Source organism: Erythrolamprus reginae, chromosome 3, assembly GCF_031021105.1.
Source record: "Erythrolamprus reginae isolate rEryReg1 chromosome 3, rEryReg1.hap1, whole genome shotgun sequence".
NCBI lineage: Eukaryota > Metazoa > Chordata > Lepidosauria > Squamata > Dipsadidae > Erythrolamprus > Erythrolamprus reginae.
Window position 1 is genome coordinate 184,662,476 of NC_091952.1, and position 22,041 is coordinate 184,684,516.

The following is a 22,041-nucleotide window of genomic DNA, read 5'->3' on the forward strand; positions in this document are numbered from 1 at the left end:
GACTTAACTAGCTACTGTATGGGGAGAAGATCTTTTCTTTATCCCTTCATTTGATCACTCTAACATTCTTGTTTCCTCTGCAAATATTTAGGTAATGCAAGTCCGCCATACCTCTCTGGAGCCTGGAGTTTATTTTTTACACAGTGCCAAAGGGGATGCCACAGAAAGCCACCAAGTTCAATTTCCAACACAAGCAGTGATATAGCAGTTATCCCAAACTGTGTGTGTGTGTGATGGTACATTATTGATTTGGTGTTGGACATTGTTGGTGGAAAACGACAACAGAATTTTGGCTGACAAGAAAATAGATCCCATTTTTAATTTGCTATTTGACTGCCTTATCTTATACATACACATTCTTCAATGTGCATAAACTTTTCATAAAGTGCATTATTCTGAGATAAATTCTATAATGGTACTGATAATACTTGCTTATTTTTGTGCCATCCAATGTATGACTTACAAGCTGTTTCTGGGTAGACTTTCAGTACCAAATGCAGAGCAGTCTTTTGTTTCTTTCTGTCATTCCCAGTGTTGCCACTTGGAGATGGCATAAAAATGATAATTACCCTATGACACAAATGATACAAAGCATGCCAACTGCATACCATTTAATGAACATGGAGAAATGCAACAGATATCCTTTCTGCAAAGTAATCCAGTAAATGAAGGTTTTATTGTTTGTGCGTTTGAAGAAAGTTGTTTCGCATTATCTCTTCAATATTGCAGAAGGCTTGTACTTATAACAACCCATATAAAAGCATGTCGTGCAGAGCTACTAAGATCATGTGGCCAGCAGCATTCCCCAAGGACATGAGACAAAACATGAGGCAAGATGGTGGATGGAGTCTTGTGATCTATTCTCTGTTTTTTTTAATGAAAATGTAGGGCAAGGCTGCCGTTGCAAGGCTCCATCTGCCATCTTGTCAATTCTGTCTGCCCCACACACTCCACTGTTCTTCTGTAGCTTCTACTGAAGAGTAATTTCCTATTCCATAAGAAATGTCAATGAAAGAACAAATACAAGAAGGAAGTTCACTCTAAAGCAGTTGAAAGAAAGCAAGATTGCCAGAGCGAACCTGGATTTTTTTTAAAAGGAGGGGACGGGGTTGCTTTAAATTTAATTTTGCTGTATTAAATGCCATTAGAAAATTCTATCATTCAGTATGTTATTTAGCTCAGTGTTTCCTAACCTTGGCAACTTAAAGATATCTGGACTTCAACTCCCAGAATTCCCCAGCCAGCATTCGCTGGCTGGAGAATTCTGGGCATTGAAGTCCAAATACCTTCAAGTTGCCAAGTTTGGGAAACACTGATTTAGCTCTACTGATTTATGGCTTAGTGAGCCAGGCCATTATGGAAACCACAACTTCTCCTTGCACATCTATCTTGGCCATACACCTGACAAGCTCACTACCCAAATGCTATACTGTATTCTTTAAAATCATTTATATTACCGGGCATAATCTAGAATAAGGTAATATTTTAAAATACAGGAACATGGACTTGCAGTTGATAAAAACACGATCCTTCTGATTGAAAAGGCAACCTTATTTTTCTATGCTCCCCAGGCACTGGTTTTCCAGCTCTGTAACCTTGTAAATAATGCATTGATGATGGCAGTCATTTGTAGTGCTCTTTCTCCCTTCCCCCTCCTTTTTTTATGGCAGAAGGAAAGAACTCACAAGAGGGCTTCACAGAACGGCACATTCCCATTTCTTCTAACGCTTAGCAACCAGAGCAAGCAAGAAAATTCTTTGGGCATTCTGTGTGTGAGAAAGAGGAGGGCGGGAGGGAGGAAGAGGAAGAGGGAGGAGAGATCTGTACTAGTATAATCAATGCATATGAATGGTTTCTGAAAACCAGTTAGGTTTTAAAATTAAAAAATGAGAGATGTCCAAAGATGATCTATGTAACCATACTCATGAGATCTATTTATAAATACAGTACAGTATATTCTTAGGTTTTGTTTTCCCTATTTTCCTGTGTTCAAATATAAATGTACAAGGCAATTTTGGAGGGATATGTTACGTTTGTCTCAGCATGAATGAAATTATAAGTCAGGACCATGTGTATCTAAATCACATATTCAAAGCAGAATAAATAATATTACAGGTAGCTACTTCAATCTGTTGCTTTTCAAATGTATAATTCCTTTAATAGTGCAAAGTTCCATTTTGTCATCTGGAAACTTTGTCTGGAAATTATTAGTCTTCTGAAACATTATTTTTATTACTATTATTACTACTATTATTATTATTATTATTATTATTTAGATTTGTATGCCACCCCTCTCCGCAGACATAATTTGGAAAAAGTTTGTAGATATTTATTTACTTTCATATCTTTATAAGCCCAGTTCACAAGACTCTGTACAGTTTATAAGAATCTTAAAATAGACATTACAACCCATCACTTCCAATATCTTACAAATAGTTGTGTCAAAATACAAAAGTGTAATAAAAAATATCAACGGCAGCCTGATTTAGCTATAAAAATCTAAAAGAAAAAAAAAATCCTACGAATCCAAAATCACTCCCAAAAACTCAATCATATCAAATCGTTTTGATGATGGCTCTTTAAAAGGCCAAGAAAGAACCTTCAATGACCAATGGCCAAGGAGAATGACCAAGGACAAGGTGTTCTGCCACAAAGAGTTCACCAGAGAAAAATTGCGATGATTTGAATGATTGAGTGGATCCTAAGCATCTCCTCCCTGGAAACAAATCCAGAAAGGTAGAATCCAACAGGAGGTGATGGTCGCTAACATTTCCTGAAGTAAAGCCATAAAGAGCTTTATACGTCAAAACCAGCATTCTGAAATGGACTCAGAATCCTATAATAAAGAAATTGACTTTAAAAATCCTTAATGAAGAATACATAACATTCAAAAAAGGGGTGAAAACCAGATTATATAATATGAAGTAGCATCATCCACTTTATGGTTCTGAATCAATTATTTTTTTTTTCTTTGCTCATGTACTATGATGAATTAGTTTTTAATAATAATTTTATTAAGCATTACATTTACAATAACTGATACAAATTGTAAAATAAATGAATAAAAATTAGAAAATGCAGAAGAGAAAGAAAAAATGGAAAGGAAAAATATTTAAAGAAATAATTTCCTTTTTATGACAAGAAGTAATAACCATTTTAGCGACTTACGAAATTCTCCTAAAGTAAAACTAACAATATCTTCTTTCCACAATCTCTTATGTTTAAACAAATCTTTAAAGTATTGTTGTTCTGTCCAAGTTAGCAAAAGACCATATTTTATTCTTTTCTGTCCTGTTATTAGCTAGTCAAATTTAAATATTCTTCTCATTTAATAGAAGTCTTTAATTCCTTCTGGTTTCATCTAGTAGCCAACCTGCAACCTATATATATTTTAAAAAATAATAATATTGAAATAGTAGCAGAATGCAGCTGCGAGAGCAATCATGGGCTTCCCTAAGTATGCCCATATTACACCAACACTCCGCAGTCTGCATTGGTTGCCGATCAGTTTCCGGTCACAATTCAAAGTGTTGGTTATGACCTATAAAGCCCTTCATGTCACCAGACCAGAATATCTCCGGGACCGCCTTCTGCCGCACGAATCCCAGCGACCAGTTAGGTCCCACAGAGTTGGCCTTCTCCGGGTCCCGTCAACTAAACAATGTCATCTGGCGGGACCCAGGGGAAGAGCCTTCTCTGTGGTGGCCCCAACCCTTTGGAGCCAGCTCCCCCCGGAGATTAGGATTGCACCCACCCTCCTTGCCTTTCGTAAACCTCTTAAGATCCACCTTTGCCGTCAGGCATGGGGGAATTGAGACATCTCCCCCGGCCTATATATTTTATGCATGGTATGTTTGAGTGTATGTTTTATTTTAAATAAGGGTTTTTTAGTTTTTTAATTATTTAATTTTTTAGTTATTGGATTGTTACAGTATATTGTTCTTATTATTGCTGTGAGCCGCCCCGAGTCTCCAGAGAGGGGCGGCATACAAATCGAATAAATAAATAATAATAATAATAATTTTCCTATGGGAAAGATTCTCACAATTACTTTCAAAATATTATTTCAAATCAAATTTGTCCATCTATATCTTTCCAAAATCATCGTTCTAATCCTGCTTTTGCTGTTTATTTAAAGAATGGGCTTTGATAGCATCTCTTCCAAATGGAGAGGCTTTGGATTTGTGACCAGAATGATTCCAGGAAAATTCCATCCCTGATTCTGAATAGGGCTGGGCTCCCCTGTTTAGACATTATCTGCTATTGGGGACTTCTAAATCACAGCACCTGTTGTGGAAGTACATGGAAGCTATGGCTAAAAGGGTTCACACACGTTTACATTCTGTGTGCCAATTGTAACTTTTTCCATTAGGAGAGGCTGCTCATAGTTATTCCCGTTCTAGTCACTTCCCAACTGGATTGCTGCAATATGCTCTATGTATTTTCAAAAAACCCATTTGAATGAAACAGCTGGTGCAGAATGCCATGGGTTGGACAATGATAGATGTACCTCAATATAATTGGGTGACTGGGTAACCCGAGTGCTTTGAGAGCTGCACTGGTTATTACTCAATTGCCAAGTGCAATTCAAGGTGCTAGATTCAATTCAATTCAATTTATTAGATTTGTATGCCGCCCCTCTCTGAAGACTCCTTAAGGTCTTACCTAACTCCAGACATGGTTATCTGAAGACCCACTTTTTTCTATATCTAAATAGATAGAGCCAGGGTGGTGCAGCAGGTAGAGTGCTGTACTGCAGGCCACTGAAGCTGACTAGATCTGTAGGTCAGTGGTTCAAATCTCATCACTGGCTCAGTCTTCCATCCTTCCGAGGTGGGTAAAATGAGGACCCGGATTGTGGGGGCAATATGCTGGCTCTGTTAAAAAGTGCTATTGCTAACATGTTGTAAGCTGCTCTGAGTCTAAGGAGAAGGGTGGCATAAAAACCGAATTAATAAATAAATCCAACTAGATCAGGGGTTTCCAACCTTAGCAACTTTAAGACTTGTTGTCTTCAACTCCCAGAGTTTCTCAGCCAGCTTTGCTGACTGAAGAATTCTGGGAATTAAAGTCCACAAATCTTAAAGTTGCCCAGGTTGGAGACCCCTAAACTAGATCAAACAGGTACAATTCCCTTGGGGAATTATGCTCATGTCAGTGTCAACTTGGAGGTGGGCATTCGTAATGGCTGTCTCTATTCTTTGGGACTTTCTGCCAGTAGGGATCGAGTCAGCTTAATTCCTCCTAGGCTTCAGGGAAGGTTTTGAAGTTCTATCAGTTCTATATTGCAGAAGAGAAAAGTGGTCTTTGACTGGAAAGTGGAATTTGTGCCCTATAACATTTGGGGGTGTTAATTTGTTTCTTTTAAATTTTATACTTATATGTGCAGGTAGTTTCTTGGGGTATTCTACATGTCTTTGTTAGTCATCTGCAGGAATATACAAAACAAAATATAGTGGTGGACCTGTACATACGCCCAAAAATTTTGGACACAAATTAAAAGAATAATGGACCAAGTCATATTGACAAAGATTATAATTAAACCAGAGCTATTTCTCCTGGGCATTTTTAGACAGAAATTAAGTAAAGAAGACAGATACCTCACCATCCAAATACTAATGGCCGCCAGACTAACATATGCACAATATTGGAAAAACGGAGGCATTCCGACAAATCTAACCATCATTACTAAAATTATGGAATGTGCCGAACTAACAAAATTAACAATGGAAATTCAGAACAAAAATGATTCAGAGTTCTACAAGGCCTGGGAGAAATGGTTCAGATGGCTATCCAACTCTAAAGATGACAAAGCGAAAAATAACCAAAATTGTTTAATATGAACCAAAATAATGATATGTATAACCAAAAATCGGATTAAAAATAACTCAATCCCTGTCTGAGTTCAATCCATTTGATAACTATTAGAAATCTACTAATACAGTGGTACCTCAAGATACGAACCCCTCGTCTTACGAACAACTCGTGATACGAACCCGGGGTTCAGAAAAATTTTGCCTCTTCTTCTGAACTTTTTTCGAGTTACGAACCGGCGTTCGGAGACTGCTGGGAAGCTGCGCGGCTGTTTTAAAAGGTAACAGCCGGGCGGCGGGGCTTCCCAGAAGCCTCCCGAACCCAGGTTCGGCTTTAGCGTTCGGCTTCAGGAGACAGCTGCAAAGCGGCGCGGCTGTTTTAAAAGGTCGCAGCCGGCCTGGGGGGCTTCCCAGCACCCCCCTGAACCCTGAACCTTTGCCGAACTTCCGGGTTCGGGGTTCGGGGGGGGTGCTGGCAAGCCCCCCAGGCCGGCTGCGACCTTTTAAAAGAGCCACGCCGCTTCCCATCTGTCTCCTGAAGCCGAACGCTAAAGCCGAACTTCCGCGTTCGGCTTCAGGAGACAGCTGCGAAGCGGCGCGGCTCTTTTAAAAGGTCGCAGCCGGCCTGGGGGGCTTGCCAGCACCCCCCGAACCCCGAACCCGGGTTCGGGGGGGTGCTGGGAAGCCCCCCAGGCCGGCTGTCACCTTTTAAAAAAGCCACGCGGCTTCCCAACATTCGCCGAAAGCCGTTTTTTTGCGGGGGTTTTTTTGGTTGCACGGATTAATTGACTTTACATTGTTTCCTATGGGAAACAATGTTTCGTCTTACGAACCTTTCGTCTTACGAACCTCCTCCTTGCACCAATTAAGTTCGTATCATGAGGTATTACTGTACTACAATCTATGATTAAATTCTACTAACAAAAACAATAAATATAATCCATCTAAGTCGCCACAACCCAAACGCCTTCTTGCTTGCAGGTACTACCTCTCATTTGCTATCTCTCTCTTGTTTCGCTTTTCTCTCTTTTTTTTTCTCTCCCTTTTCTCCCCTTCTATCCTTTCTCTTCCCACATTACTGTTGGATTATCAAATATTGCAGCTATAAGATATTTAATTAAGAATTCTGAATACGAAATATTTACATATGGACAAATACCCGAAATGTATATACAATAATATATATAAGCTGTGATATAACAATACTGTTTATCCCACTCCCCTCCCACTTTTCTTTTTCTGTACTCCCATCCCCCTTTCCCCCTGTTTTATTCCTTTTTGTATAAATTAATAAAGTATATATATTTTTAAAAAAATATAAAAATACAAACAAAAATGTCAACACATAACTAGAAACAAGGCTAATAGAGCACTGCTAATTTTGCCACTGGCAAAACTGGAGTCTTGCTTAAACAAAACACACTAACTGAATCTGCAAAAACGTAAACTTACTTTATAAGGCTGGTGTTATTATTAGAAGACAAATGGGAAGATTGTCAGACCTGGATAACTAAAGCAAGATGTATAATGTAACCACCAAAGACAATATTCTTAAATGGAGATGATGAAAAATGCTTAGTGAAATAATAGCTTCCCTGTGATCTGTCTAAGCTATATAAAGTAAAGCCACAGCATTTTCTCTGGCTAAGCTGGTATGTACGAAGTGACTTTTTTACCAATATATGTCTGGAAATACTAGTGTGGATGCATAAATAGGGATCGGAGACAGGAAACAGATTTGCAGACAGTTGAAGAAGATATGAAATATCCTCCTGGTGTGTGTGTGCATTCATTCCAATGTCATGCCTAATGAACAGGTTTTGCAATTCTTTGCAGTCCTTCAAGTACCATAAAATCTGACAGATCGGATAATACCCTGCGATTTTTATGAACACACAGTGTGAAGTTTTATCAATTGTTCCTATTCTGTAATTAAGGTACAAGTCATTTCCAAAATGCAATTATTTTGCTCACAAAGAAAAGCAAAGATGAGAAACACTTTTTGTCATTTCAGCTGCATTAATTAAGTCTCTGCAATAAGAACTGTTATGTGGCAAAATAAAATCTAACTATGAAAGCTATTTTAGTTGTTGGGTTATAATGTATGTGGCATAATATAAAGGCATAACTATAAATGTACAACTTAAGATATTTATATTTATATAAATCCAGAGCTTTTAATGGAAAAAATTAAAAAAGTAAAATAGGCTGTATTGTATACACTTCTCAAAAAAATAAAGGAAACACTCAAATAACACATCCTAGATCTAAATGAATGAAATATTATCACTGAATACTTTGTTCTGTACAAAGTTGAATGTGCTGAAATTGATTGTCAATCAGTGTTGCTTCCTAAGTGGACAGTTTGATTTCATAGAAGTTTGATTTACTTGGAGTTATATTCTGTTGTTAGTGTTGCCTTTATTTTTTTTAGCAGTACAGTATATTAAATACATTGTTAAATTCATTCATTTCTAAAGATTTGTCTTATCTGGCTGCTGGAGAGGATGCATTCTTTCCTTGTCCTTGTTTCCTTCTTAGCTTTTATTGCCTCTTGAATGATGCATAAATGTGGTTTATCTCTCTATGTCTATTGGTGCCTATTGCCTATTTGGCTCTTCCAAGAAATTAACAGATTGCATGATGAAACAATATGTATGAACCCCAAAAACTATTGATAACCAAGTCAGTAGAGTTAAAGGGGAATAAAGTGAAAAAAGATAACTTTAATAGAAATCATGAAAAAACAGCAAATACTGTATATGCATCTAAATATCTTGGTAGACTTGAAAATAAGAATATGGATGATAAGACTTGAAAATATTTATAGCAGATAAACTGGTAGATAATGGTCTTTTTGTTGAAGGAAGCAAAAATGATTTTGTATAATAATATGCTTCTATTTTGTCATACTGAAGTAAGACCTGGAAATGTTAGTTTGTATGTATCAGTAACAGATTATTGAAGAAGCAAGTGTGAAAAAACAAGAAGAGATATGACTATGAATAAGTGTTGAATTAAGTGTTTTAGTGAGATAAAGAGAATTAATAAGACTCTTATTGAACAGTAAATATATAGAAAGGAATTGTTGATCACATGTTCCATAAGAAAAATGTAAATAAGGCCAAGAGAGTAATTAATCAGTGAAACAGCTTGCCTCCAGAAGTTGTGATTACTCCAACATTAGAGGTTTTTAATATGTTGGATAACCATTTGTTTGAAGTAGTGTAGGGCTTCCTGTCTAAGCAGGGGGTTGGATTAGAAGACTCTAATGTATTTTCTTCTGAACTTTTTTCCTAATACTGTATCACCAATACAACTATTATTTTCTCAGAATCCAAAGTTTCAAGTATTTTAGAATTCATTAGCAATAGCTAAAAACATGCCGTGTAGTGTGTAGTGTAGTGTAGTGTATGTGTAGTGTAGTGTATGTGTAGTGCTGGTGATGATTGAAAAAGCAGATATTGTTAGGAGCAAGATAGAGTTCTACTTGAAATCCATTTTAATTTCTAGTGACTTGTAAAATACAGATTTGAGTGATGAAAATGGAATATGCAAGAACATGCAATTCTAATTAAATACTAATGAATCTTCAGAAATTTGTTCCTATATAGCAAGATTTCTATTTGCACTGAATGTTCCTATTACGACATAGAATGTAATGGTTCAGAGGGAGGTTAGACGGGAGGAATTAATTGCAAAAGCACTTTACTAGAATTTGTCCTGGCACTAATTTAGTTGCAAAAATTTGCCATCTCCTTACTTCCTCTTGCATAAAGGAAGAACATAGGAAGGAAGAAGCACCAAATGATGCAACTGAATATGGGAACATCATTGCAATTTAAAGTAAAATACATTGCACTTATATTTTAGGGGACATACCCAACTACAATACAAAATATTTGAAGATATTCTCCATCTCCCTCTCCCCATCCAATAGAATATTTTTTTATAGACATAGTTACATATGGTTAGTAGTTCCATAACAATTCTTCCATTTTCACTATTTACTATTTGGAATGGGATATTTGAAGAACAGACAGCCTTCCTTAAGTGATAAGGGCTGTGCTGCTGAGTGCTTCAGATTAAAAGACAAAAATTGCACTAGAGCAGGCAGAGTGGAAATGTAACCTTTTAAAGAAACTCTGTAATCCCAGGAAAAGAAATGGTTAGTTTAAGGCAGGGGTGCCCAAACTTGGCAATTTTAAGACTTGTGGACTTCAACTCCCAAAATTCTCTAGCCAGCTATACTGGCTGGAGAATTCTGGGAGTTGAAGTCCACAAGTCTTAAAATTGCCAAGTTTGATGGTTTAAGGAGCTGCAGATAAGTGCTTTATTTGTACCCAGATGCATTCTGAAGTGTTACACAGTCCTAGTAAATGCTAACTGTGAATTAAAAAGGTAGAATATTTGTAAGAACTATAAACCACTGAAACTGAGGAGGTAGCAACACCAAATAACAACTTTATTTGGTTGAAAAGATACAGAAAATTTAAGTATCAAATTTTTAATATCTGATAAGCCAAATCCAGAATATTTTAAAGGAAATTTTTAACTTTTCCATTTTCAGAATTTTTTGATGCTTCTGTTTGTTTTAAGTGGTTCCCTTGGCCCCATTTCTTCTTTGTCTTTTCACATTCAGAATATGCTTGCAACATTTTGCAGTGTTTTAAAGTTTTTCTATTATCCACACTTATTTAGACGCCATGTCTTCTGAGATATAATAATTTGCAAGGTCTTGAACTCTTAGGTTTCCTCCTTATTTTTTACATCTGAGGCATCTAGGACACTGTTCTCTTTCACACATAATCTTTTATGGCTGTGAAAAAGCCATTAAGCCAAATATAATTTCCTGGTTAAAAAGACACTTCAGGCTCCTGAGGTACCTAGATAACTTCAAATAATTAAATCATAATATCTAATAAAGGGGGAGGGAATTACATTTTCAATTTAATTGAAATTCAATGGGATTTCATTTCTGAGGTACACTGTTCCATCGAAGCAAAACAAAATGTGGCTGCGTTGATCCAAAAAAGGACTCGTATGAATTAGAGACAGTGGTCGTCTATCACTCTTTCCCATAGAGCAGTGTTTCCCAACCTTGGCAACTTGAAAATATTTGGACTTCAACTCCCAGAATTCCCCAGCCAGCATTTGCTGGCTGGGGAATTCTGGGAGTTGAAGTCCAAATAACTTCAAGTTGCCAAGGTTGGGAAACACTGCCATAGAGGACCCATCATTACTGAACTCCAAATAATATTCAGAAATTATATGAATGTTCCAACTTCAAAAAGTTTTACGTTAGCATTTTAACAAATAAATTTGAATAGGCATTGTTTGAAGGGTAAAGAAACAAATTTAACTGGTTGAACATCAGTAATGTTATTTATTTATTTATTATTTATTTATTTATTCGATTTTTATGCCGCCCTTCTCCTTAGACTCAGGGCGGCTTACAACATGTTAGCAATAGCACTTTTTTCACAGAGCTAGGCTATTGCCCCCACAATCCGGGTCCTCATTTTACCCACCTCGGAAGGATGGAAGGCTGAGTCAACCTTGAGCCGGTGATGAGATTTGAACCGCTGACCTTCAGATCTATAGTCAGCTTCAGTGGCCTGCAGTACAGCACTCTACCTGCTGCGCCACCCTGGCTCATTTATATGAATGTTCCAACTTCAAAAAGTTTTACATTAGCATTTTAACAAATGAATTTGAATAGGCATTGTTTGAAGGGTAAAGAAACAAATTTAACTGGTTGAACATCGGTAATGTTATGTTACATTATTTATTTATTTAATTGGATTTATATGTGTGCATAAGCGCACCATTGTGCCCCCCATTCCTGTCCTACTGTCCTCTTTTATTGTTACTTTTTTATATTATGTTCATACAAATTACTACCATCCTATACATCAGTGGTGGTGAACCTATGGCACAGATGCCACAGGTGGCACACAGAGTCATATCTGAGGGCACGCAAGGCCCTATGTCAGCTCCAGTGTGCATGTATACACTAGTCAGCTGATTTTTGCCTTCTTTTCAGCTGTTTTCACTCTCTCCAGGCTTCAGGAAAGCCTCCTGAACCCTGGGGACGGTGAAAAACAGCCCAACGGGCTTACTGGAAGTCCAGAGGCTTCAGTGAGCCCTGTGTGCATGCATGAGGGGACTATGTTGTACATGGGGCAGTGTGAGGATTGTGTGTATATGCATGGGACAGGGCATTGCATTATGGGTGTGGGCACACACGCACACACTATTGCACACGCAAACACCCTTTTGGCACCTAAGCCAAAAAAGGTTCACCATCACTGCTGTACATATTTGACCAACCAACCAACCAACCAACCAACCAACCAACCAACCAACCAACCAAACAAACAAACAAACAAACAAACAAACAAACAAACAAACAAACAAACAAACAACTTTTAATGTTCATTTCTAGTAACCCTCTTGAGCCCCTCTTTTGAACTTCCTTTCCTGGGACCTTTTTCGTTTGTCTGTCTTTTCTATTATTCTCTATCCATTACTCTTCATCTCCCTCTTGAAAAATATACTCACCAGTCCATTAAATTGATTCACATATAAATGTGGTTGTTTGTTTTGGTTAATGGGATAAACTTTAGTAAGTAGCAAAATGAATCAGGTGCTTTATTTTGGCAAGCACCAGTTTGGCTATCTCGTTCAAGGTTCCCCACAAACTTCTGGTGTTGAGGAATGAATTTTTTTTTAAACAAAAAATGCACGTTTCTGTAATTCTAGTGAAGAAATACTGAAAATGTACTTAAATTAATTTTCAAAGGCACGAATTATTTCCATTAAACAAGTGATTAGAACCTTTGGAGCATTATTGCTTAAGTACATTCAATGAAAAACATAGAGTAGCTGTGTGTACAACACTACACTGAACCAGTTGATTATACTGGAGAACAGTATCTCCGCAATATTTCCAGTTACAAAAAGTAGAATAATGTATATAAAAACCTGATGCTTTGAAGAAGATGCAAATGCAATTTTTTTCAACACATTTTCATATAGAAGGTGCTCTGAGTTGAAGAGGTGCAAATTACTTACATAATTGCAGAAAAGTACAGAAGAGTGTTTACAATAAGAATTAAAATACTACTGCCCTTAAAAGTAGAACATTATTTAGTAACCTCATTCTGTCAAAGTAAATAAATGCAGCAAGTTATCTACTGCAGTTTCTTTAACTCCTGATGTGCAAGTATTTGCATTTGCTGTTTGAGAATCACACACAATTTGGATAAGGATGCCTGTAGTTGCAAAGAGACAGCATGGCACATCCAGAAACTGACTTGGAAAGGGCCAAACCAGGTGTGCCCCTCATCAATTGCAGGAGGAAAACCATGGTAAAAATTAGGCGAGGCTGGCAAAGGCAGTAGTGTACAGCGTGACCACCAGAAAGGCAGAGATGGGGCAGGCGGGGTTGGAGATGCAGAGGAGGCAGTCTATTACCTTATTCAGACTTAGAACAGGAGAAAACTACCTAGGAATGGCTTCCATCAGGATGAATCCTCACCTAACAATCAAATGGAATTTGGTTAACAGCAGAAACCAGGACTGCTGGGCTAAGTCAGGGATCAGGGGTGAAATCCAGCAGGTTCCGGAGAACCGCTAGCAGAAATTTTGAATAGAGCCAGCAAATACCACCTCTGGCTGGGCCCCAGGTGGGGTGGGAATGGAGATTTTGCAATATCTTCTCCCATGAGGGGTGTGGGAATGGGGATTTTGCAATATCCTCCCCTTGGCCACACCCACCAAGCCACACCATGTCCACAAAGCCACGCCCACAGAACAGGTAGTAAGAAAAAATTGGATTTCACCACTGTTAGGGATTCCCAACCCCCATGCTTTGACCCATCGGGCCAAGACCTGTTCGAAACTGGGCTGCATATGAGATGGGCAAGTATGTGCATGCGCGAGAAAAATTCCACTTGCAAAAGGAGCAGGCAACTGAGTACATGAAGCTCCTTTGTGCTTGCAAGCAAATTTTTATTTATTTTTTATTTATTTGTTTTGTCCAATACACAAGAATACTCTATTTGTTTGCTTGTTTGTTTGTTTATTTATTTATTTATTTATTTGTTTGTTTGTTTGCTTGCTTGCTTGCTTACTTACTTACTTACTTACTTACTTACTTACTTACTTACTTACTTACTTACTTACTTACTTACTTACTTATTAGATTTGTATGCTGCCCCTCTCCGTACAGGCTGTAGAGGATATAATCAGGTAGAATGTCTTAAAGGGGGAATAGAGGAGAAAATAAAGGAGTGAAATATAACTATGAGAGAATAGCAGAAAAAGATATAGGTATAGAAGAGAAGATATAGGAGATATAGGAGAGACAATAGGACAGGGGACGGTAGGCACTCTGGAGCACTTATGTACGCCCCTTACTAACCTCTTAGGAACTTTGTGAGGTCAACCGTGGATAGTCTAAGGGTAAAGTGTTGGGGGGTTAGGGGATGATACTACAGAGTCCGGTAGTGAATTCCACGCTTCGACAACTTGATTATTAAAGTCGTATTTTTTACAGTCAAGTTTGGAGCCGTCTGCTCAGGTGCAAGGCTCCATTGGCATGAGTGGAGGGCACACCTGCCTGCCAGTTGCAACAATGGAGCTATCCACACATGCATGTGCCTACCACTTACTTACACCCTGCTGCATCAGGATAGGTTGCCAAGCCCTGGACCACTGCCCTAAGTGGTGTGGTTATATGACTATCATTTAGAAATGGAAATTCTGGTTCCAACTACTATTGTTAACCAAAGAATAACCTGTACAGTGGAGTAGTATACATATTTTATGAATATGTTTATTATTTGTTTGTTTGTTTGTTTGTTTGTTTGTTTATTCATTCATTCATTCATTCATTCATTTATTTATTTATTTATTATAAACATATTGGAAATAGAAATCTCCATCAATGCTTATTATTCCAGTTCACACCCCTTGGTCTTCTAGCAAGCTTGCTGTTAAGAGTCCACAAGATCAATGCTATGGGAGGCGTACAAGTGTCTTGCTAATTATAATGTTCATCAATGAAGATATGAGAATAATGTGCATGTTGCCTCTGATTTTCTAACATACCTGAGCAAAACACTGCAACCATCTAAAAATTCTTTGCCATTTCTTAATGTGTGTACTCTTGGAAGGTTCTGGAAAACCCACAACTTCATTATCCCTGCACTTGCTTTGGTGTTCACCCATATGCTTCATACAATTTTGTTTTTCAGAAGAGTTTCCAGGATGCCATATTTTGAATTAAAGTCTCATTTTAAATTTAATTTATCCAACACGGATTTAACATACATACAAGGCTAGGAATTATTTATGTAAGATTTATCTACATATATACTTTTCTCTAAGGGGACATATACAAAGAAGGTAGTTGAGTGGTACCAGCTTCATAAAATAAATGAGAAATTGATGTTAAAGGTAACATTATTATTATCTATGACCCCACAAACAGTTCATGACTGATTTAAAATTTCAACTGAAAAGCGAACATTAAATTTTATACATGCTGACAATTCAGAGAGCAAAGCAGGATAAACTATCAATACTATATCCATTGCCTTTATTTTTGTAATTTATATGAAAACTGGTATCTTTCATTCTGAAACTGAAGAGATACGATTATTGTACTGAAACTACTGTAATTTTTTTACCTGCTGAAAATGAAAACTGTATTAGTGCAAGAGTTACAACTAGAGTTGCTGAAATAATTTGTTGATTGCAACTACAGATAGTTCATATTTATATAATTCTTGTGGAATGTAATTATAATTTAATTTAATTTGGATTACAAATTAAACTGCAATCTTGTGTACTGTAGACTTAATAGGGAGTAACTCTCCTATCGAGTCCTACTTCTGAGTGAAAACCTCTTTGCAAAAATACTTTTAGAGCTCATTCCACTACTTAATATAAATCTAATTTATTGTTATGCATATTCTTCTAGAACTTTATTTAACAAAGACAACTTCTCTTTGTGAAAGATTTATCCTTAGTCTTCTTATACTCAACATTTGGACCTTTAAGAAATCAAAAATATGCTATCAACCTATGACCAGCATGTAACAGTTAAAAGAATAGTGTAAGGGGATGTAATTTACCTTCACAGATTGTATCATCCATTTCATCAAGCTCAAATGAATTTTCTTCCAAGTACATCATGATTGTGAGTAAGCTGAACAGCTACTGAACGTTAGTTAGAGTTGCTTTCAATACTACAACACATCTACTTCCTTGATGAGCTTCTTCTGTCTAGTTGGCTGTAACAACTTCCTCATCTGCACTATTCGAGCAGTCTCATTTACATACATATGGTAGTTTCTGCTTTCTTTCCCCCATTTCTGTAGCTTTTGAGACTTGAAGTGACTTACTGTATTTCCTCTAAGGCAAAGAATATAAACTCCAGGACTCAGAATGCAGAATAAATCCATTTCACTGCTAATCTACTTCTAAAAGACTAAAGAGCTCTGTTAAATAATTAGCACATTGTTAAAAAGAAAAAGCCTGGTTCTATTAATTTGTTGTTGTTTTTAAAAAAATGAATATTTCACCCCACAAATTTTGTAAAGTTTGACTGTATCATTATATATCAAATATATAATCATAAATAATGGTCTTGTTAAATCAGAGGCTGGAGGCCAATGAAGAGGATAACAGCTCTTTATTTAATAAGCAGGAACATCTAAAGTGACCAGCTCGCAGGCAGGTAGTGACTTAAGAAACAAGCGGCCAAAACCGCACCTTATATACATTGTTACTAGCGCAGGGATTGGTGACAATGTTTCAAAACTTCGTGCTGGAGCTTCCTATTGGTTGAGCCCGGAGGCTCCTTATTGGTCGCGCCCAGGCTTCCCATTGGTTGTGCTAGCAGGCTTCTTATTGGTCGCCCTGCTCCAATCAGCGATCACCTTTATTCTAGCAACTTGCAAACATAACAGGTCTCATAAATTAATATTGTTATATAGAAGAGATTTCAACCTCTTGAAATCTACATGTAAACCTTCATGTATAAACAGTGTGCAATTTATGGTTTGTGCATAAGTTGGGAAGTAACTAGCAAATTTACCATGAACAATTTATGGCAATCTGAACGACTTCTCAAGTTCTTTCTTAAAATAGCCATGTTCTTTTTGAAGAAATTAAATATGAATTTTCAGAAAGCTAGTAAATATTTGATAACGGTTCTTGTTTAACAACTATTGTTTAATGACTGTACAAACTTAGGATAGTGCTCTATCAAGTGTAGTTAAAACTTGACCTTATAATTATGGCTCTCATAGCAGTAAAAGTAATATAGTGGTTAGAATGCAGTACTTCAGGCTACTTCTGCTGGCTGCTTGCCTGCAATTGGGCAGTTCAAATCTCACCAGGCTGAAGGTTGACTCAGCTTTCCATCCTTCCGAGGTGGGTAAAATGAGGACCCAGATTGTTGGGGGCAATATGCTGACTCTGTAAACTGAGTCTTGAGGCTCACAAATAGGATATGAAGTCAATTAGTTTTATTTCTCCCTACCAAACAGTAATCAAAATCTCATATATGAAGATGCCACTTTAGTTAATTTTACCAGCAAAAATGAAAACCAAGTACAGGTTCTACTTTAACTATTATAACAGTGAACATGAAGAAGGAAGATAAAGAGAAAAAGATGATGCCCCCAGATTTTACCATTCCTCTGGTGAACTTGTAAAAACATAGCAATGGAAATCAGCAACCAGTACTTGAATGGTAGAGACCCATTCCTGAAGTGTATAGTGTTGTGTTTGGGCCTAGGCCAGCCGTTGCCACCACAGATGGGGGAGACGCGGCACACAGTGACTGTGAAAGCCTGGCTGACAGCCAGGAAGATGTAGCAGACAGTCAGGAAGATGTAGCAGACAGTCAGGAAGATGTGGCAGAGAGCCAGGAGGATTCAGCAGACAGCTCAGGGGAGGTGGCTGGCAGTTCTTCAGACAGTTTGTCCTCTCTCAGTTCGTCTGCAGGGCAATACATTAATTTACGCAATCGAAGGGCCTTACAAAGAAGGGATCGCTTTAAGAAGTATGATAAGGCATGATAGGCACACCTGGGCTGGGTGTGGTTCCCTTAATGAGGGCTAACGGCATAAAAAGGGAACAGGGGCCAAGGCAAACTGTGGCTGTTTATCTGGGTGGTTTGTGCAGCGGCGTTGTTCCTGCTTTGAAGTTTCTGCTCTTGGATTTCAACTCAGTGTTGTGGGAGTTGAAAACTCTGGGACAAGCTGCTGCTTTTGTGCCGTGAGAATTCAGAGACCTCTTGGAACATTTATGCTACGTGACTTTTGTATTTGTTTGCTTTTTCATGAACTTTGTAGGTGGCTGACTTTTCAACTCAACCTGTGTTTTACTCCTGAAAGTAAGGACCATTTTCTTTAGACTTTTTCTTTTCTGTTTAATACAAGTTTGCTGACTAACTATGCACGTGTGTGTCTGACCTTCTTTCCTGGACCGTTAATCATTGCTTGAGTCCGGTCAGGCAGAACATATAGTAACCAGTTAGGACATAGGTGTTCACCAACAATGAAACACATGCTAGCATGTGTGAGAAAATTCCTATGTTTGACATGTGGTAGAATAAAAAGGGTAGGGGTTGTTTTCCTGGTGGGCTGGTTTGAGGTGCAAAATATGTACTGTATTATGTATTCCTTTCCTCATGAAATAATCAGTGGGGTAAAGGAACTATCAACTCAGACAAACAAGCAGTAAACGACAGCCTAATCAATGAATTATCAAAGAGAAGAAGAAAAAACACCCCACCTACAATGACAGCAAGCTACTGTATATAAATATGGAACAAACCTCACTTCCTTTTAGCATTGAAGATATTACCTAGTCAGGTAATGAAAAGCCTATAGGCAAATAACCAGCTCAGACAGCATCGAGGACATCCATTGAGCTGTGGTTAGTCATCTACTGAATGAACCCTAGTTGAATGGATTCCTATAACAAGCTATATAATAAAGTTTAAAGCTATTCACGGCTGGGTTATTGCAACAAGTTAGATGAAAAGCAAAGCAGCCAGATTATGTCATAGCATGACACAGAAAAGTCCAGAAGCATTCAAACTTCTAGATGACTTCCAGTATCCTTTTGAAATATATTTTCTTGAAATAAAATATTTTAGCTTTTGTGTTTCTGATTTATTTAATTCTTAAGTTCGATTTCTTTGTTTGGTTGCAAGACTCACTATGCATCCTTTGCAAAAACAGCACAGAAGTGTTTATACATTTTATAGTTTCTCAAATGTTAAGGAATGAATCAAATCTTGGACGTTCTTTCCTTGTTATTACGCTAGTTCTCTCTTGAATTTGGACCCAGTTTTCTATATGCATCCCTGTTGTGGTTGGCTCTGGCCCAGCTCCTGCCCCAAGGACTGTGGATGTGGGGGAGACATCCACATGCTGCAGGCCTGTTTTGCCCCCCCCGGTGGAGTCTGCTGATGAAGGCTCCTCTGACCAAGAAGACATGAGTGAAGGGGAGGAGGAGAGTGTGGCAGACAGCTCAGAAGGCGATTTATTACATAGCTCCTCCTTGGATTCAGAACAAGAGTTAATGATACAGCCACGCATGTGGAGAGCGATGCATAGGCAACAACAACCGAGAGATTATTATCAAAGAAAATGAGGCCACCTGTGGTTGGGTGGGGCTGTGGTAATTAGTGAGGCTGCTATAAATAGCAGCCTGTGGGTTTGGCCGTTGTGGAGGATTATCTGATCGTTGTATTTCATGCCTGCTTTGCTGACTTTGATCTTTGTGTGCTGATTTTTCTCTGGTTTAGTTTTGAAACTAAACCAGAGCAAAGTGTGTTTCACTTTGTGAAAGAATAAGGACTGTGAATTGCCTCACAGCTGCAAGCTAAGTATCACAGAACTGATAAGGGACTTGTCCAAATTACCAATTTGTTTGGAGACAAGTGCTCTTTGCTATAGAAAAAGAGTGCTTCGTTTATTTGCATTTTTCGGTATAAAGAACATTGTTTTGAATTTTCGAACGTGTGTGTGTCTGAAATTGTATCTGTGCATTTTTGGGAGGTTTCCATCACAGAGCTCGACAGAACACATCCCTTTTAAAATGCCAGAGGTCTCAACTACTTTTCTCTTGACATGCATTATTGCTACTTTTTCACAACCTGAAAAAAAGCATCAAAGGTTGTTTTCTTTTGGGAAAACAACTGTCACCCACATGAACAACCCTGCTAATGAACGCCCAGATCCAAGTTCTTTATTTGAAAAGCCCTTAAGAAGTTTCTCTATTCCTTTCTTAAGTGGTAACCTAATATACAATAGAGCAAACTACACGTACACATACACAAAGGACAGTGACAGAGAAAATTTGACATTGTAGGGAAAAAAGGTTTCCAAATTGTAATTATCTACAGATTTTTTAAAACCTGTCTCTTTTAAATATTCATTATTTTTTAGTGGCTCTCACCTGAATGGTTATATTTTTCTCTTTTGTATGCTGCTCTTAAGATTTTTCTGTTTTCAAGCTTTTATACCTTAACTTTTGTTTGGAAAAATGTTCTGCATTTCTTTTTTCTCTTCTTCAAAGAACACAAAAAGTTGCCACAGCATAGGTCAGAATATATCTCTAGTCTAACAGAAAAGTTTTAAATAGAGGGACCTTCCTAGTGAAGCTTGTCAAAGTGGGAAAAATCAGCAACTAATATTACACAATTTCTGTTATTCTCAACAATTCTCAACTCACATATAGAATAATAGGGGTGGGCAGCACGCAGGACAGGATGGAACAGAGTTCCACCGGCAGAAATGAAGATGCATGTGCAGCTCCAGCTGATTGGCGGCTGTCACTTCCTGGATTACTGGTCTCAACTTGGCTCTCCTTTTTTCCCCTGCTGCTGCTACTGTCTCTGCGCTCCTTGCTTTTTTCCTCTTTCCTCCTTCCGGCCTTGGACAAGTTTCCCTCTCTCTCACCTGAGGTGCAAGCAGAAGGCGTGGGTGGAAATGGCACTGGCAGCATTTATGCTTCTGGCCGCACCCATTCGCCTAGCTGCCCAGCCTGAGGTGGGGGAATGTGACCCAGGAAGGAGCGCGTGGGAAACACGAAGTAAATTGACACACAGCGAGTAACACTAGTAAGGTTGTAAGTAACGGACTTGACAGTTCACTTGAACGATGATGATCATTCAAGCCACCCCCACCTGATCACATGGCCGGCAAGCCACTCCTACCCAGTCACATGACCATCAAGCCACACCCACAAAATAAGGCATACCTACAGTGTGGCAGTAAAAATTTTGGCTGCCCATGACTGTAGAAGAGGCATTAATGAATGTAAATGTAAAATTCAAATCATGTTCCTAATTGCAGGGCCTATCTTGGAAACCAGAAGTTTATTATGCACTTAGATGTTGATATACCTGTGATGGTGATCCTATGGTATGTGTGTCAGAGGTGGCGTACAGTGCCCTCTATGGGCATGCAAGCTGTCGCCCCAGCTCAAGTCTGTTGCGCATGCACGCACACCCCACTGGGCAGCCGGTCTTTGGATCTCTGCTGTGCATGCATGTGGCAGGGCACATGTGGAGGGGCATGTGCATAAGTGGGGGTCAGGGGTATGCATGGGGGCCAGGGTACATGCAGGGACATGTATATGCAAGGTGTGTGTGTGGGGGGGCTGTGCACACATTGCATTTTGTGAGTTTGGGCATGCACCCATGCTTTGGGCTCTCAGTCTGGAAAAGGTTAGCCATCCTGTCTGAACTGAATTGCAATTACAGTGATACCTTGTCTTACGAACTTAATTGGTTCCAGGAGGAGGTTCCTAAGGCGAAAAGTTCATATCCTAAACTTCTCTCTCCAGGCCGCCCATCCCTTTTCTTTCTTCAAAAAAGAAAAAAAAAGAAGCCCCTTCATCCCAGCAGTGGCGGCTTGTGTTCATAAAGTAAAAATAGTTCTGAAGAAGAGGCAAAAAAATCTTAAACACCGGGTTCGTATCTTGAAAAGTTTGTTAGAAGAGGCGTTCGTAAGACGAGGTACCACTGTCTATTCATTTTTTTTAAAGTAATTTTTATTAAATTGTGTTAAAAAGTATAACCAAAAACGTATATACATTTGTATATTTGCAATACACAAAAAAGGAAAGAAAAAATGCACACCAAAACAAACAAAACAAAACAAAAAACATAAACATCAAAATCAAAATGAGA

The 22,041-nt window shown here is 38.2% G+C and overlaps 1 protein-coding gene across 4 annotated transcripts in view; it reads right to left on the reverse strand.

The window, feature by feature from the left end:
* The window catches only part of RIPOR2 (RHO family interacting cell polarization regulator 2), a 96,649-nt gene extending 80,623 nt beyond the window's left edge, over positions 1 to 16,026 (reverse strand). For 3 of the 4 annotated variants that reach the window (XM_070747389.1, XM_070747388.1, XM_070747392.1), the window contains exon 1: positions 15,959 to 16,026. In XM_070747389.1, the coding sequence (XP_070603490.1) occupies positions 15,959 to 16,019 (61 nt within the window). In that variant the 5' untranslated portion in view covers positions 16,020 to 16,026. Of the gene's footprint in view, positions 1 to 14,015; positions 14,055 to 15,958 lie in introns of those variants that run through there. The other variant, XM_070747391.1, reaches the window with a different exon arrangement.
* Between the last annotated feature and the right edge of the window lie 6,015 nt (positions 16,027 to 22,041).